At 33.3% G+C, this 22,347-nt stretch overlaps 1 protein-coding gene across 2 annotated transcripts in view; it reads left to right on the forward strand.

The window, feature by feature from the left end:
- The window catches only part of ROCK1 (Rho associated coiled-coil containing protein kinase 1), a 131,678-nt gene that overhangs the window by 91,713 nt on the left and 17,618 nt on the right, over positions 1-22,347 (forward strand). For both annotated transcript variants that reach the window (XM_011360461.2, XM_011360464.2), the window contains exons 17-24: positions 2,985-3,091; positions 4,314-4,464; positions 7,506-7,666; positions 9,257-9,441; positions 11,008-11,077; positions 13,899-13,993; positions 20,794-20,959; positions 21,872-21,965. In XM_011360461.2, the coding sequence (XP_011358763.1) occupies positions 2,985-3,091; positions 4,314-4,464; positions 7,506-7,666; positions 9,257-9,441; positions 11,008-11,077; positions 13,899-13,993; positions 20,794-20,959; positions 21,872-21,965 (1,029 nt within the window). The remainder of the gene's footprint in view (positions 1-2,984; positions 3,092-4,313; positions 4,465-7,505; positions 7,667-9,256; positions 9,442-11,007; positions 11,078-13,898; positions 13,994-20,793; positions 20,960-21,871; positions 21,966-22,347) is intronic.

Genomic DNA, 22,347 nt, shown 5'->3' on the forward strand with positions numbered 1-22,347 from the left:
ATCCATGTATTCATCAACAGTGGTTTTAATTGAATCTGTTTTTTAATTATCAGTGATGTTAAGGAAAATTCATGGCATCATTTATTGTTGAGATTTATCTTTTTTCAGTGCTTCCTTTAACATTTAATTTTTAATATAAATGTGAATCAAACCTCATACACATTAAAAAATGCACATCATTTATATGAGCCTTACTGTACATATAAAGATGCACTGTGGTTAAAAACATACAACACACTATTTTTACATTGATCTTTTATAGTCCTTAAGAAATTTCAGGTCCCTCAGATATAAATTTCTCATAGTTTAGGACACTGGGCTTCTGGCAGAGTCAGGATTATTTCCTAGTTGAATATCCTTCATGTACGCTAGTGAGCAGAAGCTTCTTCATATGTATGGGCAATGACTTCCCAAATATAATTGGATAGTAAATATTTTAGGCTTTGTGGGCCACATATGATCTGTTACATAATTCTTGTTTTACTTATTACAACTCTTTAAAAATGAAAAAAAAAAAATTTAGCTTCATATTTGTAGAGAAATAGGATACGGGCCTGAAGATCTCCAGCACCTGGACCAGTGAATAGATAAGGCTGCTGTTATAGACTGAAAGTTAGCTTTCAAAAGTCCAGGCTTTAGAGGCTTAAACAGAATGAATTGACAAAGATTAAGATGTCATGGAATGAAAATTTTAACTGAAATGATAAGCTCTTCATCTAGTAAATTTATCTTTGATTCTTCAGATTGAAATGCAAAAAGATAAATATTTTTAATTACCATTTTTAAAAGTGTTTTCTTAAAGTCCTGTTGTTCATTTGGTTTCTTATTTAACTTTTCATTTTGGAAAATTTTAGTCATCTAGATACAATAATCTTCATCTAGCCACCAATCTTGTTTCATTTATACCTCTACTTCTCCTTTCCAATCTTTCTGTGGCAAATGGATGTTCTATTTCCATTTGGTGGCTATTATGAATAGTACTGTCATGAACTTTCTTATACTTTTTTTTTTTTTTTGGTAATCATTTACATGCTACCTGTTGGTATGTATATACCTCATAACAGCAGAGCCAGAGAGTATATATATATTTGGCTTTAATGAGTACTTCTACATATTTCAAAGTAGCTGTACTAGTTTACATTCATCAGCAGCATATGAGAATTCCAGTTGCTCCACATTCTTATTAAGGACAGTACTCATCCCAGCTGAGTTTTGTCAGTCATGATGTTTTAACCAATCTGGTGGTATGTGATGGTATTTCCTTATAGGTTAATTTGTGTTTCCCTGGTGTCTAAGATTGAGGAATTTGCCATGTTTACTGGCAATTTATGATGTGCCAGTCTTTTGCCCATATTTTTATTGGATTGTTTGACTTTTTCTTATTGGTTTGTATGACTTCTAGATATTTGTCCTTTGTCAAATATATGTATCATTGTCTTCTCCCACTCTGTGGTTTCCCTTGCCACTCTAATGTTGTTTGCTGATGAACAAGTGGTGTTAACTTTTCTTATTTTTAATATAGTCCAATTTATTTTTCTTCTATGGTTAGTGCTATATTTAGTGTAGCCGGTTAAATTCCTTGATTAGATAATGAAGATATTGTTCCCTCTTCTAGAAGTTTTATTCCATTTAGTTTATGATACCTGATATTTTGTGTTTTTTCCTTCCACTATATACTATATATTTTTTTTTGTATATGAAGCTTCCATGCTTTCATGTATTGCACAGACAAGTTAGTTTCTTCCTTACATGTTTTTTAAAATAGAATAAATGAAGAAAATAAACTATTTTATTTAACATGTGTTGCATATGATTATTAAGAACCTGTAATGGATTCAACTCATTTTCATTACTTTGTTAGAAGTTATATGTAAACTTCTACATGAAAAATTCACAATTTACTATCTTTGCACAGATTTTTAAAACCTATTATAAGTACAGGAAAAGCATTTTTCAGTAGCACTTTAACATTTAAACATCTTGCCACATTTACTTTATCTCTCTGCATACAAACACACACTTTGTATTTTTGCTCAATCATGTAAAAGAAACTGGCGGATGTTTCTCCTTCATGAATATAATGCCATTGTCGTGCATGCGTGCGTGTGTGCGTGTATATAAAATTGTTTCATTGCTGTCTAACAAACAATCATTATCAGATGCCAAATGTTTAATATTCATTTAATTAAAGAATTACTTCGGAAAGACTAAAACATGGAAAGCAGATAGAGTGAAGACTTTGGCAAGTATAGCAAGTTAAACACTGAACTTTAAGAAGTACAAAATTTTTTTGGTCTATCTGGATGCTTTATCCATTTCCCTACCAAATCCTGGGCCTGTATGAATCATAAAAAAGAAAATCGATTCTTAACTTTTGAACTAGACCATATAGTTATATTCATTTATGTTAAATTCTACATGTATTAAATTTGTGTTTGTTAAATACTTATGCATTAAAAACCTTTAAGGTGTAAAGCATGTTTTAATGATAGTTACTAAATATGAATTGCTACTATTGCATGGTGTGAGCCTCAGGTAGGTTAAAACTAAGCTCTGTTAGAGCACTTGGATTCTTAAAAATGTAGTTTTGTATAAAAATGAAGTTTGGCTCCATTAGGTTAAAAGTAATTAAATACTTTTAGAATGTCTGGCACATAAAAAGCCAAACTTAAATACTTGCCTTAATTAACTAAAGGGTCTTACTCTTAACATGGTAGAAAAGAACACTGAGTAAAGACTCAGATCTAATGATTTCTGGACCAAGCTCAGACTCCATCTCTTGGACCATTTGTGAAATGAAGATGATTTCCAGTTAACATTAACATTTGTATTGCTATATATATATTGTAGTGATTGTATATACTACCAAGAAAATAATTCTATCTGATCAGGACATTTAAAACTTTTTTATCTTAGTGGTCATGCTGTACAAAAACACTTGCTTAAATGACTATGTGACTTGAATGTTTTTCCTTACTTGATAGCTCGAATTACCTCTTTACAAGAGGAGGTGAAGCATCTCAAACATAATATTGAAAGAGTAGAAGGAGAAAGAAAAGAGGCTCAAGACATGCTTAATCATTCAGAAAAGGTAAGTGATTTAACATTATCAATTATGAGATAGTATTTGCTAGTTATCAGATATTATAAGGTGGTTTTATAAAATAGCATTCACTCCTAATGTTTATATATTTATGTTTCTAAAGCTTTTATAGTTGTATAGTTGAATGTGGGGGGCAGGGGTATATGTCTTAGGGATTTTTATTGTTATTTTTGTTTTTACCCTTGAAGGGTATTAGCTGTTGAATATTATTTGATCACAAATTTTTTTGGTTTGGAAATACCTTTTCATATGGATTTCATTCACCATTATTTTTGTACATGGGTAAGACGAAGGTGCTGAACCTTACTAGCCTTATGAAGAAGAAAAACACAGTTAGAATATAGACATGCATGTTTTTTCCATCTTGTTGGTAAGGGTTAGCAAAATAGAAAATGTGCAAAGTGATTGGCTTTTACATGTAGAATTTTCTTAACAATCAAAAATGTCATTGGCTATCCTCTGTCCCTACCTTGCTTAAAAAAAAGATTAAATAATATGCAGATCTAGGTCTCACTTTTTGATGTCTCCCTGAAATGTTACTGGTTTACTAGATCCTCAGATAAATAGTGAGAAAATCCACCAGTTATCTGTCCTTTGTGTACCTGTTTTGTAACAATCAGAATAGTTTTTTGATATTTAAGCCCACTGTAAATGTAGAAATAAGATGAAAAAAGGAAGATTAGAAGAAGCACCCAAACAGAAATGGAAATCAATTTGACTTTTTCTTTTATCAAAGCAACAGAAATCTAGGTATAGATGCAAATGTAGATAGAGATAATTTGTTTAAAAATGTAGAGATAATTTGTTTAAAAAAAGTGGTAGCAAAATTTTTTTTAATGAATAGAAGGATTGTCCTATTTCTGATCCTAGCAGTAAACCCTCCTGAACATAACCACCACTGCAACCTTGCCCTGCCATCAACAGTGGCTGATGATTCAGATGGGAAAGGGTGGGGATAAGGGGGGTAAAGAAAAGGTGATATTTTGCTTTTAATTACATGTGCTTATTGTGATTTTAAAAAGAAGATGTTATAGATAATGTGAAATAGATAAGTATAAAAAATAAACATATCCTGAATATAAATATTTAAGGAATGTTGTGTCACATTTCAAGCCAGTTAATTCATATATTATTTCTTGTAGGATATTAAATAAGATTTAATTATGTGTCTTTTGAACTGTATTACATGACTCTCATTCTCGTTTTTCAGGAAAAGAATAATTTAGAGATAGATTTAAACTACAAGCTTAAATCATTACAACAAAGGTTAGAACAAGAGGTAAATGAACATAAAGTAACCAAAGCTCGTTTAACTGACAAACATCAATCTATTGAAGAGGCAAAGTCTGTTGCAATGTACGGTAAGTGTCAGTTTTAATATTTTCTACATGATAAATTTTTAAATAATGCCTACACAATTTTTTGATTTATTAAAATTTCACTTTATGGTAGTATAAATTCTTAAAAATTATAAATAATGATCTGAGAAGAGGATATCTTCCCTCTTTTTTTTGATACCTTCCTTTTTTTAAAATCACAATTTCACCTCCTAGTTCTCTCACTCTGCTACTCTCTACTCCCTGTAAAAATTAGTGAAATCATTACCCCTCTCCCCTCCCAGTTTTTCAGTTTTTTATTTTCATCCCAGTCCATTCTGGAACTTATTGTCTGTCAACTCATCTGCTTTCTTGCTTTGTACCCTCAATTTTCTTATTCCTTTGTGTTTCTACCATATTAGGCCTCTAAACACACCCTAGACCAGCCAGCCACTTTCTTCACTTCATATGGGTCTTCAAATGGTGTGCCCAATGCATTATCTCCAACCACAGTTGAGCTCTCAATTTTTTATATATAACTCACTAGTTCCTTCCCCCAAACTTTTATTTCTCTTTTTTTCGAGCTTCCTATGCCATTTTGTTATTACTACACTTTTAGGTGAACTTTTCTCCTGTTTCAAAAAGCAATCCTGAAAGCATAGTTATAAACTCCTCAGAATCTAGTTCTCTTACTTAATCAGTCTATTCTAATTCTTTACCCATCTTCAACATCTTCCCTCTATCCTCTTACTGTCCTGGCTGGTATGTTCTAGCTGTACTCAGATCCAGTCTCTTACTCATCTTATTACAGTAGTCCCCCTTTATCTGTGGTTTCACTTTCCGTGGTTTCAGTTACCCATGGTCATCTGAGGTCCAAAAATATTAAATATAAAATTCCAGAAATAATTTTAAATCACATACTGTTTTGAGTGGTGTGATGAAATCTCATGACGTCCATCTCCTTTCCACCAGCTCATGAACCATCCTTTGTCCAGCACGTCCATTCTATAGACACTCCCATCAAAAGCCTAGCACTATTTCACAATGCCTACATCATTCACCTCACTTTATTTCATCACATAGGCATTTTATCATTTTACATCATCACAAGAAGGGCAAGTATAGTACAATAAGATATTTTGAGAGAGAAATCACATTCACATGATTTATTACAGTGTATTGTTATAATTGTTCTAGTTTATTATTAGTTATTTTTAATTTCTTACTGTGCCTTATTTATAAATTAAACTTTATTATAGGTGGTATGTGTATATAGGAAAAAACATAGCATATAAGATTGAATACTATCTGTGGTTTCAGGCATCCACTAGGGGTCTTGGAATGTATCCCTGTGGATTGGGGGGACTACTATATCTCTTTTGCTCTTCTTTATCCTTAACCTTTCTCCTCTACTGAATCCTTTATTGTTGTAAACATGTTCAAATCTCTCCCATCTTAAAAAAAGACAAACCCTTGCAGCAACCTGTGATCTTTCCTAATTGCCACTGTTTTATTCATCCCTTTATAGCCCAAGTTCTGAAAAGAGGAATCTTCCTTTTCTTGACTTTCTACTCACTTCTTAACCTACTACAATCTGAAAGTGTTGCTTGGCACTTTAAATTCAGTTTGTTCAACAGGAAACTTATTATCTGTCAAACTTGTTCTTACCCCATATTCTTACTATCCTAGTAAAGGGTTATATAGTTTTTATGAGCCCAGGCTTGGAATCAGACAAAACTATTTTGCCTCTTAGCCATTCTATGACTAATGAAAGAAAAATTAGATGATAAAAGTGTATGTAAAGTGCCTGTACATAGAAAGCTTTCAATAAATGAGAGATATTATTATGATTAAGGAGAGTTGTGGATTTCAGTATCCAGGAGCCCAAGCCACAAATTTGGGAATCTTTCAGGATTTCTACTTCCAAATGATTTATACAACCTAGTCCTCCTTTCCTATTCCCTTTTAGTTTGTGATGACATCATTACTTTGTTTGATCTATTACAATAGATTCTTAATTTTTACTCTGCCAAGAGTTGTTCTATTCATCAATCTGTTTTTCTCACTTAGGTCAGAATGATCTTTTTAAAATTCAAATCTTATTGTGCTAGTTTTTCTTAAAATCCTTTTGTGGCTTCTCATTGTTTACAAAGTACTTCTAAACACACAGCATGATAGGTTCTAAGTAGTACTACCTAGAGCTAATAATACTTGAGATAAGAACTGAAAGTCAAAATGAATCAGACACCAGAAACAGTGGGAGTAAGTATGTTCTAGGCAGAACTGAGTATAAGTTCAATATTGTGATTCTAAGAATGATAGGAAACCATTGTAGTGTTTTAAGTTGTGCTGAGATGTATAATTTATGTCTTTAAAAGACCACTCATGATGCTGTATGGTGAATGCTTTTGAGGGAGATAAGAATTTAAAAAGGGAGATCACCTAAAAATCTATATTCTGTAAGTATCAATGGAGTAGAGCTGAAAAGAAGTGGAGTTACAAAGGACAAGAGTTGATGATAAATTGAATGGAAAGAAAGATTCAGGCCTTTAATTTTAACAGCTGGATTGATGTTAATATATTTTGACATCGAGATGACTGAGGTAGGAGTGATTTGGTATGGGAAGGAAATAAAGATGTCTCTTTTAGATATGTTAACTTTGAAAAGCATATTTGATATCTAGGTGGAGTATCAAATAGAATTGGTATGTAAGTCTGAAGCTCATGGGGAGAAGTTTCAATTCAGGAATTTACACATGGAGCCAGCCATATGCAGAACCTGATGAAATCAGCAAAGGGAAGAATAAGGGTAGAATAGAGCAGAAGAGAAGAAGAATCATAATGGAGCCTTTATGCAGTCTGACATTCAGAAGTCAAGTAGAAGAGGAGAAACGAACAAAGGGAGCCAACAAAAGAAAGAGCAGCCAAAGGAGCAACAGGAAATCTGAGAAAGTATGATATTAGAAGCTTAAAGAGGGATTTTTGGCACCAATTTGTGTTACACAGCCCATGAAAGTGAAAAGTATTAAAGTAGTCTTGTTCTTTAAATGTGTGTTCATAATCTTTTTTTTTTTTTTTTTTTGCAGAGATGGAAAAAAAGCTCAAGGAAGAGAGAGAAGCTCGAGAGAAGGCTGAAAATAGGGTTGTTCAGATTGAGAAACAGTGTTCCATGCTAGATGTTGATCTGAAACAATCTCAGCAGAAGCTCGAGCATTTGACTGAAAATAAAGAAAGGATGGAGGATGAAGTAAGAAAAATAGACAGTACTGATTTTGTTCATCTTATGAAAGAGAAACAATCATATTATGACTAAAAGTCATTATAATTTAAACACGGAAGAAAATAACCTATGTGTATCTGTGTTCATTACAATATGGTCACCACTATATCCCTAACTCCTAGAATTTTCATCTTCAAATAGTTATTGGACACTCAACATCATAGGATCTATACCATTTTGCACTGTGACAGGACAACTGTGTAGCAATGTCATAGCTCCTTTCCCGGAGAAATTGACCATCTGCTTTTTTAAAAAACAAACAAAAAAAACCCTGTCTTTATTGTAAAATATCCTGTAATCCCAAAGAAGAGCATTACTGTTAGATTTCAGAAAAGATTTAAATTGCAGAGTTTTGACTGGCTTGGATTGATAGAAAGCACAGGATACAAATTTACAAAGTAATAAAAGACAAAATGACGTTATATCCTTGTGTTATCATATGTTTTAGAAATTACTTACAAGATTAAAATAATTAGTCCACATACGTAAATTAGAGAAGGGAGAAAGAGAAGACTGGAATAATTAGGAAAGACTTCACAAAGGAGGAATGAAGTGTTACCATTATTTTAAAGGTTAAGGAAGACCTTAAAAGTTAATAGTTTGAGAGTCAAAAGTTAGTGGAGGGACCATTATCACTGAAGATAACAATAAAAGAGTGATTACTGAGTGCTTAAGAAGATAGGTGAGTAAGGGACAAAAGGGACTTGATCTGACCAATGAAAAAGAGACTTGTTGATTAGTAATGGGAGAAACTTGGGGACCAAGGTATTAATAATATTTTAAACTTAAAATGAGAGCTATAGGTGAAAACACTCTTAGGGAAATTAATCTGATAGTGGTATATAAAATGGCCTAGAAGAGAGAGATACCTATTAGAGCCAGCATGCAGAAATAATTTGTGTTGAAAATTTGAAAGATAATAGTCATTTAAAAAATATAATTTTTGACCATCTTGTTATCTGCCTGTTTCTGTACTAGTAGTTGGGGTACTGAATAATATAGGTATGGTCTTGACTTTTGTGTATCTTATAGTCCAGGGGGAAAAACAAATATTAAAATAGTGATTATGAGCATAACATTCTTAAAAGAGGAAGTACTGAGTGCTATTGGAGTATTATGACTAGTCATATCTGGGATTTAAGGAAGGTGTCACTAAACTCTGGAAGGTTGTAGACCAGATAGAGCACAAACGCTTACGAATGAACAGGTAAATTGAAAAACCCCTTAGGAATGTCTTCCCCAAAGCTAACATATCTAAATAAATCCATAGTTAATATTCTCCATTTTATACTAACCTTCTACTTTTAAATTTCCATATAGGTTGGAGTAGAAAGAAACCAAATATTTTCCCCCTAAGAGCTCATATCTGAAATTTGGGAATTACTTTGACTTAATAATAAATTCTGCAATAATACACAGAACAATGGAGACTTTTTAGAATACTGATATTCTCTGTTGGTATAAGGCATTAGAATTGAGATTTGATTAGTCTTTTTTCAAATAATATCTAATAAATTTAAAGAGATTTAAAATCCCAATTATTTTTCTCGTTCATAGGTTAAGAATCTCACGCTGCAGTTGGAGCAGGAATCAAATAAGCGACTGTTGTTACAAAACGAATTGAAGACTCAAGCATTTGAGGCAGACAATTTAAAAGGTCTAGAAAAGCAGATGAAACAGGAAATAAATACATTATTGGAAGCAAAGAGATTATTAGAATTTGAGTTAGCTCAGCTTACAAAGTAAGTCTCAGAAATAACATTCTTGATTTCTTTTTGTGTTCAGTCTTGCTTATGTGTTTGATATTTTATATGTGTGTAGATTTATGTACTTAGAGTTTGTGAAAGGTAGAGTTAGCAAAAAGCATTTAGAAATAAAAGAATTTACTTGCAATGAAAGTTTACAAGAGAATTCAAGCTTTGGAAGGACAGGCTTACTAAAAAAAATACAGGTATTTAAAGAAAGAAAAAGATTAGATTTTCAAGGCTACTTTACAGTAAGTCTGTTTATGGTGGGAAAAAAACACAATTTTCTTCATGTGATTTTCATATCCAGAAAGGTCATCTTTTTTCTCTGCAGAATTACAGAAATGAAGGATAACCCCCCCTTTTTTTTTTTTTTAAATTAGGGATTCAGTACCTTATAGGATATGTTCAAGGTTTGTTTATGTTAGAGACTAGAATTAAACATGATGACCCTAAATTTGTTTATTTGTTTTGTTTTGTTCTTTTGATTCATCTCATAGTGCCCACTTACATGAAATGGAGACAAAGCAAGGTGTCAGTATTGCTTTCAGAATTTGTATAAGGACATGCTTCAAAATTTAATTTCAAAGATGGGTATATCTTATGCCAAGTCATGTGTTTTTATTTCCTCCAACTTTGTTATAATAGCTTCATTTGTCAGTTTTTTTTACAATACAGTAATTCTTGGATAAAATTGTCAGTTTTGGTTTTGTTGGCTTTATACTGATGAAATTCTTTTTCCCTTTTAGAGCCACTATTTTCACCCAGTAATATGTTTTATAGTTTTTGTCTCTAAAAAATAACTCTAACTCAGTATTCAGTGAACATTTATTGTGTCCATTGACCATATGCCTTAGATGCTGAAAATACAAAGCTATTAATATCTAATATGAAAACCTAGCAACTGCATATGGAATTGTTCATCTTTGAAAATCTGTGTTTGTACGTTTTATTGTGTTTGTCTTTTTGTGTCTTCTTCTCTATGTGAGTTGTTCTTATTATATACATGTGTGTATTATATACATGTAGTTGTCTGTGTTCCTCCTCCTTTGTCAGTTATCATTCTTGCCTCCCTTCTTATTCTTTACTTGATAATTCATTTCCACACACCTCTTTTGCTTAATTGGCCATAATATGTAGTACTGAATTATTCTTATTATGTATTAAATATTTTCATGTCCTCTGTTTTTAATGGTTTACTTACTATATAAGACATTTAAAATGTATCCCTAAGAATGCTTTCTCTACAGAAATTTACCAAATTATTCATTTTCATTTTTGCAATTTGGATTAATCCACAATTAATATTCTCCTGAAAGTGACCTTCAGTAGAAAAGGGTTCCGTCTGCTTTGCATGGTACTTTATAAGGAGCAAAATGGAACCAGACAGTATGGCCTAGCCAAATATATTTAGTAAAGTGTTACCATATAATGAAGTATGATTCTTTTAAAAGGTCACTGTAGTAAATGTTTTTTATTTTTATAACTTTAAGAAACAAAGAATAATATAAAGTCTACTATAAATAGGAGCATTTGTTTACTACTTTCTCTTTTTTTCTGAAGACAATATAGAGGAAATGAAGGACAGATGCGAGAACTGCAAGATCAGCTTGAAGCTGAGCAATATTTCTCGGTGAGAATTATTTTTAACATATAGACTGTTTCAAAACCTGACTTAAAACAAGGTATTTAGATTTTTAATGTGAACTCCGATTCTTTTCAAATAACTATGAAGTGGTTTTCTCCTTTTTATATCTACATTTCTACATTTTATTTCTGAATCTGAGTTCGTGGTGTGGTACATTGTAAAGAAATGGCCATTTTCGTGCAAATATTTCCAGAATTGCCATCAACCCAGAGCTACGTATGAGACAATAAAAGGGTTCTGTCTGCCTGGTATCAAGCTCGGGTCGTTTACAGTGTCAGTATACCATATGTGTTCATTATTATTATTATTATTATATATATATATATATATATATATATATTATTGTTATTATGCCTACAGCACCTGGTCTTCCTAGGTAGTCTCCTATCCACGTACTAACCAGGCCTGACCCTATTTAGCTTCTGAGATAGACATTGGGCTTTTTCAAGGTGGCATGGCTGTAGACCATGGACCGTGGCTCCACTGGGGCGCGAACCCAGGACCCTTCTGCATGTAAAGCAGACGTGCTAACCGCTTCACTATGGAACCACATCCAATGCACATTATAATAGCCTACATACATACATTCATAGATATAACTACCTATAGGTATAGATATAACTAATTCAAGGGCTTTTTCTTGTTTTAGCTGTATGTACATTTTATGCATCTGTTTTACTTTTCTTGTAAAAATCATTCTTATTTGTTGTAGACCAAGTTATTCATTACTGCTGTTGATGAGCATTTATAGCTAAGGCTTTGAGACTTTATTGAAGCCTCTGGATTTTTTGTTTCTCTTGCTTGCCGAGCTTGTTTTCTGCTGTTTAAACTTAACATTTCTCTAGCCGCTCCATTACTACTACACTGGCAGTCATCCTTCTTATAAACCTTATTTAGTGCAATTAAATGCATAGAGTTCAGGTTGCACTGGTGAACATGCCCTAGAAATCAAGTGTGAACAATATTGGAAGCATTGGTTTCCCTAGTAAAAAATCTGAACACCTTTAAAGCTCTATAGAATTTTCACATGATTTAGAGTTCCATGCTCTACTTTTCTTATCTCCTAATAAACAGGGCAACTTTCTATTTTTTGATCTATTTCTTTCTTGGCTTATTAGACCATTACTGGAATATGTTTTTAAATTTTAAAAAAGTTCAATATTATTGAAAACCCTTCCCTGAGTGTAGATCAACCTTATTTGTTCAAAGTATGTAGTACTCCTTCACTTCTAACAGTGTCCTATAATGTCACACACACTGTCTTATCCATAAGCTTCCACAAAGTAATTATCTAGTACCTTCAGACTTCGGGATGGGCATCAATGACTTGGGGTGGTTCCTATGGATTCTTCATTTTGCTTCTACAAAAGCAATACAAAACCTGACCCTGTGTCTTAGTTCTGATTTATTCCATTGCTTGTGAGGCTTTGGTTAAATATTGTTAAATTTGGTAAGTTATTATGAACCAAATTTCATATTTTCTTTAATCTTAGCTTTTAAATCAGGTTATTTTTCTTATATCTTCACTGATTACGTGTGTGTGTGTGTGTGTGTGTGTGTGTGTGTGTGTGTGTGTGCGTGTGTGTATTTCAGTATTTGAAGTCAGAAAAGAGACGAGAATCTGATTCCTAAAGGCAGAATGGAATATTTCAGTTTAGAAATTGTAAACATTTAAACTAGAGCAAGCCATCACTCTTCTTTTATTTGCATTCCCATAGAAATGTATGTATTTTTCTCATAGAGAAGTGCTATTTCTTAGAAAGATAATTAAGTGTACAGTATAAAAATAGTTCTCCACAACTATTTACTGGTCTTTAAAATTCTTATCTTTTATAGCAAAAAAAGATAGTTAATTAAAAAAAATAAATTTCAGAACCAGAAGTTTACTCTAACCCCAGCACCTAACACAATGTAGGTCTAACACCTGTTAAATATTTATCAATGAAGTTGACAGAAGCTTAGTAAATCTTGTAAGAATCATTGCTCTGTAATAAATATATATTATTCATATGTTAGCAGAACACTTGATAAATCTTTGTGGCTATTTCTTCTACCTCTGTCAACCATCCCACCCTTCCAAAAGAGAAGTGATTTCTCTAACATTATTCATTGCAAGAATTGATCTAACTTTTAAATAAGTAGTGCTTGCTAAATTTCTTTTTGGTATTTTTCCCAGATCAACACAGTTTTTGACATACTTTTGAGGTATAATTTCTATATAATTAATTGTGCCGTTTTAAGCGTGAAGGTTGATAAGTTTTGAAAAGTGTGTACACTATGACCACTACCACAATCAACATAGAAAACATTTCCTTCACCATAAAAAACTCCCTGTGGCCCTTTGCAGTCAGTCTTCTCTACCCTCCTCTATCTGCAGGCAACCACTGATTTGCTTTCTGTCACTATTATTCACCTGTTCTAGAATTTCATATACATGGAATCCTGCAGAATATACTCTTTAGTGCCTGGTTTCTTTTACTCAGCATAATATTTTTTAGCTTTATTATGTTGTATGTATCATCATTTCATTCCTTTGTATTGCTGAGTAGTGTGGATACACCACAATTTAAAATTTTTATCTGTTGATGGATATCTGGGTCATTTCCAGTTTGAAGCTATGATGAATAGAGCTGCAATAAAAATTCATGTTTAAGATTTTGTGTGGATAGATATTTACATTTTTCTTTGGTAAATACGTGGGAGTGGAGTTATTAGATCATATGTTAGTTGGTTAACTTTATAAGAAACTACCGAACTGTCTACTAACCCACCATAAACACATTTCTTCTTATCAATTGTTTTGCAGACACTTTATAAAACCCAGGTAAAGGAACTTAAGGAAGAAATTGAAGAAAAAAACAGAGAAAATTTAAAGAAAATACAGGAACTACAAAATGAGAAGTATGTTCATTTTATTTTAGAACAAGGATCGGTACTACAGCAAAGCATTCTTAAAGTTTAAAGATAGAAAGTAGATATGTTGTTATTTTGATGGCAGTGGTACAGCAAACTTAATTGGGTTAATTCAGAACACATTAAACTAGATTTAAGCTAAAGTTTACCTTTATGGTGAAGAAATAATTTAATGTGTTAACACTATAGCAGTTATACAGAGATTCACTAAACTGTTTTCAGACATCTATTTGTATATAAATAGTTCATGCTGTGTTCAAAAGTCATTATCTTAGGTAAAGGTATTTAAGGTCTTCCTCTTAGTATTATTATGCAGGTTAATTTCCATTGCATGCGTGCTTATGGCCTTAGAAGGAGATGACTTTATAAAGCTACTTAAGTGTAACAACTTTTTATAGTTAGATAGTGTCAGAACAAGACACTGGAACTAGTTTCTGACATTGGTATAGTCTCATTCCATATAACCACCTTGGAAAGAAATTAAAAATTTTTAACTTTTGTTAATAAAGCAAATACATAAAATAACAAAACATGTACAGTTTTATGAATCATATGACAAATATCATTATAACTATCACCCATAAAAGAGATAGAACTTTATTCTCCACCTCAAAATTTTACCATATACCCTCTCCTGATTATACCTTCTTCCCTCCCCAACATAAGAGTTATCACTATCCCAATCCTCATTTGTTGGAAGAACTGAATCATTTGTCTTTTATAATTTTCCTTGGTTGTGATTTTATTGTTTCCGTAGTTAACGTTTTCATTCTCCTGTGTTTTCTGCAGTCAGCGATTAAATCTAGAGCTGCACTGTCCAATATGGTAGCCACTAGTCACATGTAGCCATTTAAATTTAAAATTTAATCCATTTAAATAAAATTAAAACTTTAGTTCACTAGATATACTTAGCCACATTTCAGGTGCTTGATAGTCACATGTGGTTAGTGTCTACCATATTGGGCAGCACAGGTGTAGAACATTCCATTATTATAGAAAGGTTAATTGGACATCCCTAATCTGGAGGCTTAATCAGATTAAAATCTAATTTTTAGGAGAGAGAAGATTGCCTCATATATCACTTTGTAATGTCCGGTTGGTGTCCGGAAGCCTGTTTGTGTTGTTAGCAACTATAGACACTCAGTGCTTAGATGCTTAATACATTAGGTGGCCTCTAAATTAGGCACAAAAATACATTTCCTGGTTAGTCTCTATGACAGTGATAGACTATTGTTAAGCATAGTCTGTGGCCTATCATTTATATGGTATCTGTGATGTAATATGCAATCCCAGGTTGTGTGCATTCACTGTGACAGAGGCACCCAATGCACTACATCCTGTATCGTTTCAGAGGATTGATATGTTTGCCCTTGTTTGATCTAGTTAAGAGAAATGTATTGATCATTACTATAGTGCTAAAAACTACTTCATACTAGTGATATAATTATTAGTAGTAAGTTAAGTTTCTTAACTTTTAAGGTTTTCAGAATCTAGGTCAGAGGCAAATAAAATTAAGGTAGACGGCTGTTACAAGGTGCTATTGGAACATATTGAAGCAATATACCTCAGCTTACCATGTGAGATTCAGAAAACATTTCCCAGGTGACAACTAAGAAAAAGAAGAATTCTCCAGGGAATGGGATATGAGAAAGGGGGAAATATAAGCAAAAGCAGTCTGTGATTTGGAGAACAGCAAATGATTTAGTTAGGGAGATAGTTGATGACAGGTAATGCTAGAGAGTAAACTTGAGTCAGATTACAAAGGACCTTGTGTGTCATGTTGAGTTTAGAATTATCAAACATTGAAGAGTGGAGTTTTATTTTTGGTGTTTTCTATTGTGTATTCACGATCACCTAGATCAGAGCCTTATAGATTATGTATTCAATAAATATTGAGTGAATGAAAATTCTAAGCTAGGGACTGACAAAGTGATGTTTCAGAAAGCTCCACTCATTAGGATGGAGAATGGATTGGAGTGAAGCAAAGCTGAGTGGATACAGGGAGTCCAATTATACATCCATTAGGATAATTAGATGTAAAATTATACTGGAAGTTGGCAGTAAAAGGAGAGACAAGTGCATGGGAAAAAAATAGGAAATAGAAGCAGTTGGACTTCTACATTTGGGGGTTGGGGGTTTTGGTTTGGGAATATTTCAGATCGACTCTCAAGTTTCTGACCAGAGCACATGGATTGATGGTAGTGCTAGTTTCTGAGTTAGGGAATGCCAAATTTGTGAAATGAAGGGAGACAATATTACTTCCATTTCAGACCAGTTGAGTTTGAGGTGCCTGTGGGATGTTCAAAAAGAAATGGATACTAGGCATTTGGGTTATTGCTTCAGAACTCAGAGAAAAGATAATTTGAAGCTAATTCGACAATGATTGCATACTGAAACCATTAAGATAGATGAGATTTGTTAAGATGATGGCATATATCAGAGTTTATAAACTCATGAGCCTACGATACCATATATGTAGCTGAGTTGAAGTCAGTTGGATCTAAGTATGGGTGCATTCATTGTGTGAGTGGTAACAATTATAACAAACGGAATAGTTCATGTCCTCAGTTCTAACTAATTGCTACCCCATGGTAATGTTGACCCAGTATTTCAAGATCTTCTGGTTTTTTAAGAGAAACAAAGAATCTCAATTTTTATGTAAAATGTTTAGCCCAGATATATTTTGTGTGTGTCTGGAGGGTGGTATGGGGACATTTATTTGGCCCCCCTGCCACCCAATGCAATAAGTCATAACCCCTAATAGGATTAGAAGACATAAAAGCCAAACACAGACAACTAGCTTCTATACTCTTAAGGAATGGGCAAAGGTAGGGAAAGTAATAAGTCACCAATAATGCAAGGAGAAAACCAGTTAGACTATCACAAACACTAGAGGAATGAAATATTTTTAAAAAGAAAAAGGGATTTAACGTGTGAAATACTCGGACAGGTCAAGGGAAAAAGTTGTCTATTACATTTAAGGTTGTTAGTTACCTTGTTAAGAACAATTCCTCAATAGTGATGAGAATAGATACTAGATTAAAGTGGATTGAGACATGAATAGGAAGAGTAGATGTAGAGACAGTATAGACAACGGCCACATTGACCTCCTTACTATTATTTATCAAACCAGTTACTCTCCTGTTCAGGGCCTTTGGACTTGTTCTTCCCTCTGCCTGGAACAGTTTCCTTCGAATATCCACATGACTTTCTCCTTCACCCTTTTCAGGTCTAGGTCTAAATGTCATCTCAGAGAAGTCTTCCCTGAACACCCTTTTTAAGATTGTAAATATCCCCCATGCCACCCTACTACATTGCTGCGCAGTTCAATACTTTCTTCCCTGTTTTATTTTCCTCTGTAACAAATACTCCTCCTAATATATTATAGAATTTGCTTACTTACTGTTTTTCTTTCTGCCAAAACTTAAGCTCAATAAAGGACGGCATTTTCAAATGTTTTGTTCTTAACTACTTCGTTGCTGTATGTCTAACACCTAGAATTGTACCTGGAACATTGTAAATGCTCAGTAAATATTTGTTAAAAATTCAAGAAACTTGGTTGTTAAGGCAAGAAGATACAGCAGTAGCTAGAGGAGAATGAAAAAGAGAGCTATTTCTTTTTAAAGAGAGTAGAAATTTGGACATATTTAAATGGGACACCAGAAGAAAATCGGAGTGGGAAAAGTTGCACATGTGTTCTTTGATTCAGACAAAATTTCTGAGCACTTTGTATGGGCCAGAGACTTTTATGGGCACTGAAATACAGCAGTGAATATGAACAAAGCCCCTGCTTATAATCTTCTATAGAAGAATCTGTAATTATTGAAAAATTGATTTCTTTAAGGAGATAGGGGAGTGGGAAAGGTGCGAGATTGGCCTTAAACATCACTGAAGACAGGTCTTTTACAGTGTAGAGTTAGGGAAATCTGGATGAAAATAGTTACAGATAATTTTATCCTGAACCATCTCATTCTTTGCTTTGTCTTGCACAATTGTATAGCCAGGGATAGAAATGTAATTTGGGATAAGTAGGTTTTCTGGCATTTTAAAATACGACCCAAATATTTTATTCTGAATCTAATGGAAAGCAGTAACCCCAGATGAGAACATGTTATCCATCTGAAGCCTGTATGATAGCAGAGAACTAACCCCTAGTATTCATTGACTTATCAGTGGAAATATTTCCTATCTTTACCTAATGCACTAACTCCTATGGTCTTCTAAGACAACGATTTCATATTTTCTCCTCTCTTCCTCAAATCTCCAGCAGCCTCTCCCCATCCTCACACTCAGCAACTGGCCTTGCTTCCTGGATATCAGAGAATATATACTCTCTCCCACCACCATAGCTACTAATTTGTCTGTATCTGTACCTGTAACTCCTGCCTTTATCTAAAGGCAGCCCTTTGATCCCTTGTTGCCTACTTAAGGCTATGATGCCAGTAGTTCTTTCATCTCTCCTACATCAATTTTTTTTTATAGTCATTCCTATTGTTATATAAACATACAGGTAAATATCTCCTTAAAAAATAACCCTCTTTTAACTACATATCTATCCACTTCCAGTACTGTCCCATTTTTCTGTTTCCTTTTGTAGCAAACTTCCTAAAAAGTGAGATACCATTTCCCTTCTCCCATTTTCTCTTGAGCTCACTCCATTCAGACATTTGTACTCATCCTCTACTAAAATAAGCCTTCTCAAAGTCACTGGTGATTTCCTAAAGTTAAAGACAATAGTCAGTTTTCTGTCCTTATCTTAGTTCACAACAGCAGCTGATGTAGTTGATTACTCTCTTGACAAAATTTCTTCACTTGGCTTTTGTGACATCACACAATATTTTCCTCTTATTGAACTGGCTACTCTTTCTCAGCCTCCTTTGCTCCTTTGTCCCTTCCCATCTCTGAGACCTTTAAAGTTTGGAGGGCCCAAGGGATCACTTCCTACTTGTTCTCATTCAGCCTCACAGCTTTAAATAGCATCAGTGTACAAGTATATTCTCCCCTGAATTTCAGACTTGTATATCCAGCTAACTATTTGACATCTCCACTTGAATGTTTAAAAAAGCATCTCATATGTAATGTGTCCAGAAAAAATTTGTAATTTTCTCACCCTGTCTTTCTCATTTTAGTATTAGCAATTCTCTTTTTCCCAGTTATTTAGGTCAAAAACTTGGAGTCATCCTAGACTCTTTTTTTTTATATGTATATTCTGCATGCAATCCATCAATCCTAACTATAACTAAAAAATATATCCAAACTCTGATTAGTTCTCACCAATTCTACCATTTACCAGTCTGACCGAAACTGTCATCATTTCCAAACTTGATTATTTCAGTACTTTCCTATCCAGTATCCCTGCTTCTTCCATTGTCCCCTTACTGTCTGATCTTAATACAGCAGCCAGAATTTTCAAAACAGAATACAAAAGAGTAAAAGCCGAAGTCCCCATATTGTTTTAGAAAGTGTTGCAGTGTCTCTTCTTCTGTGCCCTCCCCCCAATCTTACTATGTCTCTCACACCTTTTCCCTATCTCTCACTCTGCTCACATTAGCTTCCTTTAGATCAGCATTAGGGCATTTGTTATTAGATATGCCTCTGCCTAAACAATGTATTCCCAGATACCTACATGATCACTCCCTTACTTCCTTCGTATGTCTTCTCAAATATCATCTTAGCAGAGAGGCCTCCTTGATTCACCATATATAAAATAGTGACCACATTCTGTATAGTGACCACATTCTTCCTTCTTTCTTTTCTTATTGTTCTGTATGGCATACTGTATATTGTTCATGCTAATAAGTTTCTTCTATTATTCTCTGTGGCATACTGCATATTACTTCATTATTTTAAAACTGTCTGTGTCACCCCACTAATGTATGCCTCCTGAGGTCAGGTACTTTGTTACTGCTGCATGCCTTAATTCCTAGAACAGTGTTTGGCACATGATAGCATTCAAATAAATATTTATTGGACAAATGAATGAATATATTTTTTTTGGTAGTTATTATATGTCTCTCTTTTTAGGCCCAAGACAGAAAATTCTATTTGTATCACTCCTGTAGTAGAAAATAGGTGGAAGATATTCATTTGGCAGACATTAACTGAGCCTAATATAATATATACAGGGGGTACAATCATGACCAGGATAGCTCGAAGAGAGGAGAAAAGCAGGCAAACTGGAGTGACCTGGTCATGGTCTGAATGTCAATTCTGAAAAGCCTTAAAGTACAAATTCCCAAGGAGCATTCCTAGAATAGTTTATAGTGGTTTGCAAATCTATTTATAAGTCTTTGTAACCTCATTGAATTTCAGAATTGGAAGGGACCTCAAAAATAATGTAGTTTAAACCTCTCATTTTATAGATTTGATTTGAGCTCCAGAAAGTATAAGGAACTTGCCCAATGTACCTACCCAATTAGTTAGTGATAGAACAGGGATAAGGGTTCAGGTCTGGCCTCCTGATTTACAAGTCAATGACTTTTCCCCTGTGCCCTGCTACTTTCCATTCCAAATCCGTAACAAATTCTTTTTCAAAAATAGACTGCTTGTCATTACTTTATTACCTTTCTTAAACACAACAGCAGAACAAAGATTAAAGAGTTCTTTTATAGTTTTTCAGAGTGAGAGCTTATATTTATAGAAAGTTGGTAATGGATTCAAATTTTATGTTAAGCAGTAGAAAAAATTATTTTTATCATTTAAATATAATTGTGTTTTAAAGCATATGATTAAGTTGGAAAAATTAACTGAATTTATTTATATCCATTTCTGTAATAAACTCATTGCAGAGAAACTCTTGCTACTCAGTTGGATCTAGCAGAAACAAAAGCTGAGTCTGAGCAGTTGGCTCGAGGGCTTCTGGAAGAACAGTACTTCGAATTGACCCAAGAAAGCAAGAAAGCTGCTTCCAGAAATAGACAAGAGATTACAGATAAAGATCACACTGTTAGTCGGGTAAGTGTGATAGTCAGGTAAGTTATGTGGCTAAAATTAATTTAAATCAGAATAGGTTACATCTTGAAGTTTAGGATCAGTGCATATACATGCATATTTACTGATATGCAGTGGTTAATCTGTACTCATGTATAAAATAGTTTATATAATCTAAAAACAATTATTAAGTATTGAAGTTTTAGTCAGTATATTGGGTTTTTTTCTCCTTCTGACTGTAGATCTTAATATAGTTTATAAGAAGAAATGTTTAGTTTAAATTTATTTGTTGTTTTATCTTAATACATTGCAACTGATTTTATGGCCAGAATTCTGTAAGCTTCAGAGAAACTATTTTGGGATAAGAAAGTCTTTGTGGATATCTACAAATCCATTATATAAAAGCCAGTACTACAAACAATTACCTATTCCTGAAATTTGTACTATAATCTGAATAGATTATGGGACTAGAAAAGGGAGTTAGATTTCTTTTCTTTTGAAGCCACCATCAAGTGCTCTGGTGTAAGGAGGCCTTAGTTCAAATAACCAACTTTGTCCCTAAAGAAGTTACACAGTCTTGGCAGTTTGCTTTAACTCTTCAAGCCTCAGATTCTTCATTTATAGTCTCTAGTCTACTTCTCTACATTTTTCTTCCATGTATATATGTATACATATATGTATGTATATGTGTGTATGTGTGCACATGCACGCACATACACACTGATACAATTTCTGGAAGCTAACAATTGTTTTTTAAATATTTTAATTTAATTATAGCCACATATTTTAAATCAGAAACCAGGCATTTTTACAGTTAGGCAGTGTCAGACCTGTCCTCATCTATGGAAGAAGCAGAGCATTTTTTTTAAAGGTTGTTGCTTTAAATGTGAAACTAGCAAAGAGACTATAGCTTAAACTTTTTTGTGCTTTGTTTAGCTCGAAGAAACAAACAGCATGCTAACCAAAGATATTGAATTATTAAGAAAAGAAAATGAAGAACTAACTGATAAAATGAGGAAGGCAGAGGAAGGTATGTAGGTTTTTTTATCATAATGTTAAACAGTTCAGAGTAAATCGTTAGCTATTTATGTTGTGCATTAGGTTTTGTAAATATTTGTTTTCATATGTTAAATAACTTTTGCAGCCTTAAGAATTATCTTTGTATAACTTAAATATTCTCACCCCCCCCCCAAAACTAAATAAGTAAGGTGAATATATGAGGTGATGGGTGTGTTAACTCGATGGGCGAGAAGAGAGTCCTTACATAATGTATAGATATCAAATCATTATGTTAATGCTTTAAATATCTTACAGTCTTATTAAATATACCTCAGTAAAGCTGAAAAAATCATCTTGATAAAGTTACTGAAAGTTACTTTGTAGTGTAAACTAATTTGAATTAGGACATTGCT

The sequence above is a fragment of the Pteropus vampyrus genome, unplaced genomic scaffold, assembly GCF_000151845.1.
Source record: "Pteropus vampyrus isolate Shadow unplaced genomic scaffold, Pvam_2.0 Scaffold55, whole genome shotgun sequence".
Lineage (NCBI taxonomy): Eukaryota > Metazoa > Chordata > Mammalia > Chiroptera > Pteropodidae > Pteropus > Pteropus vampyrus.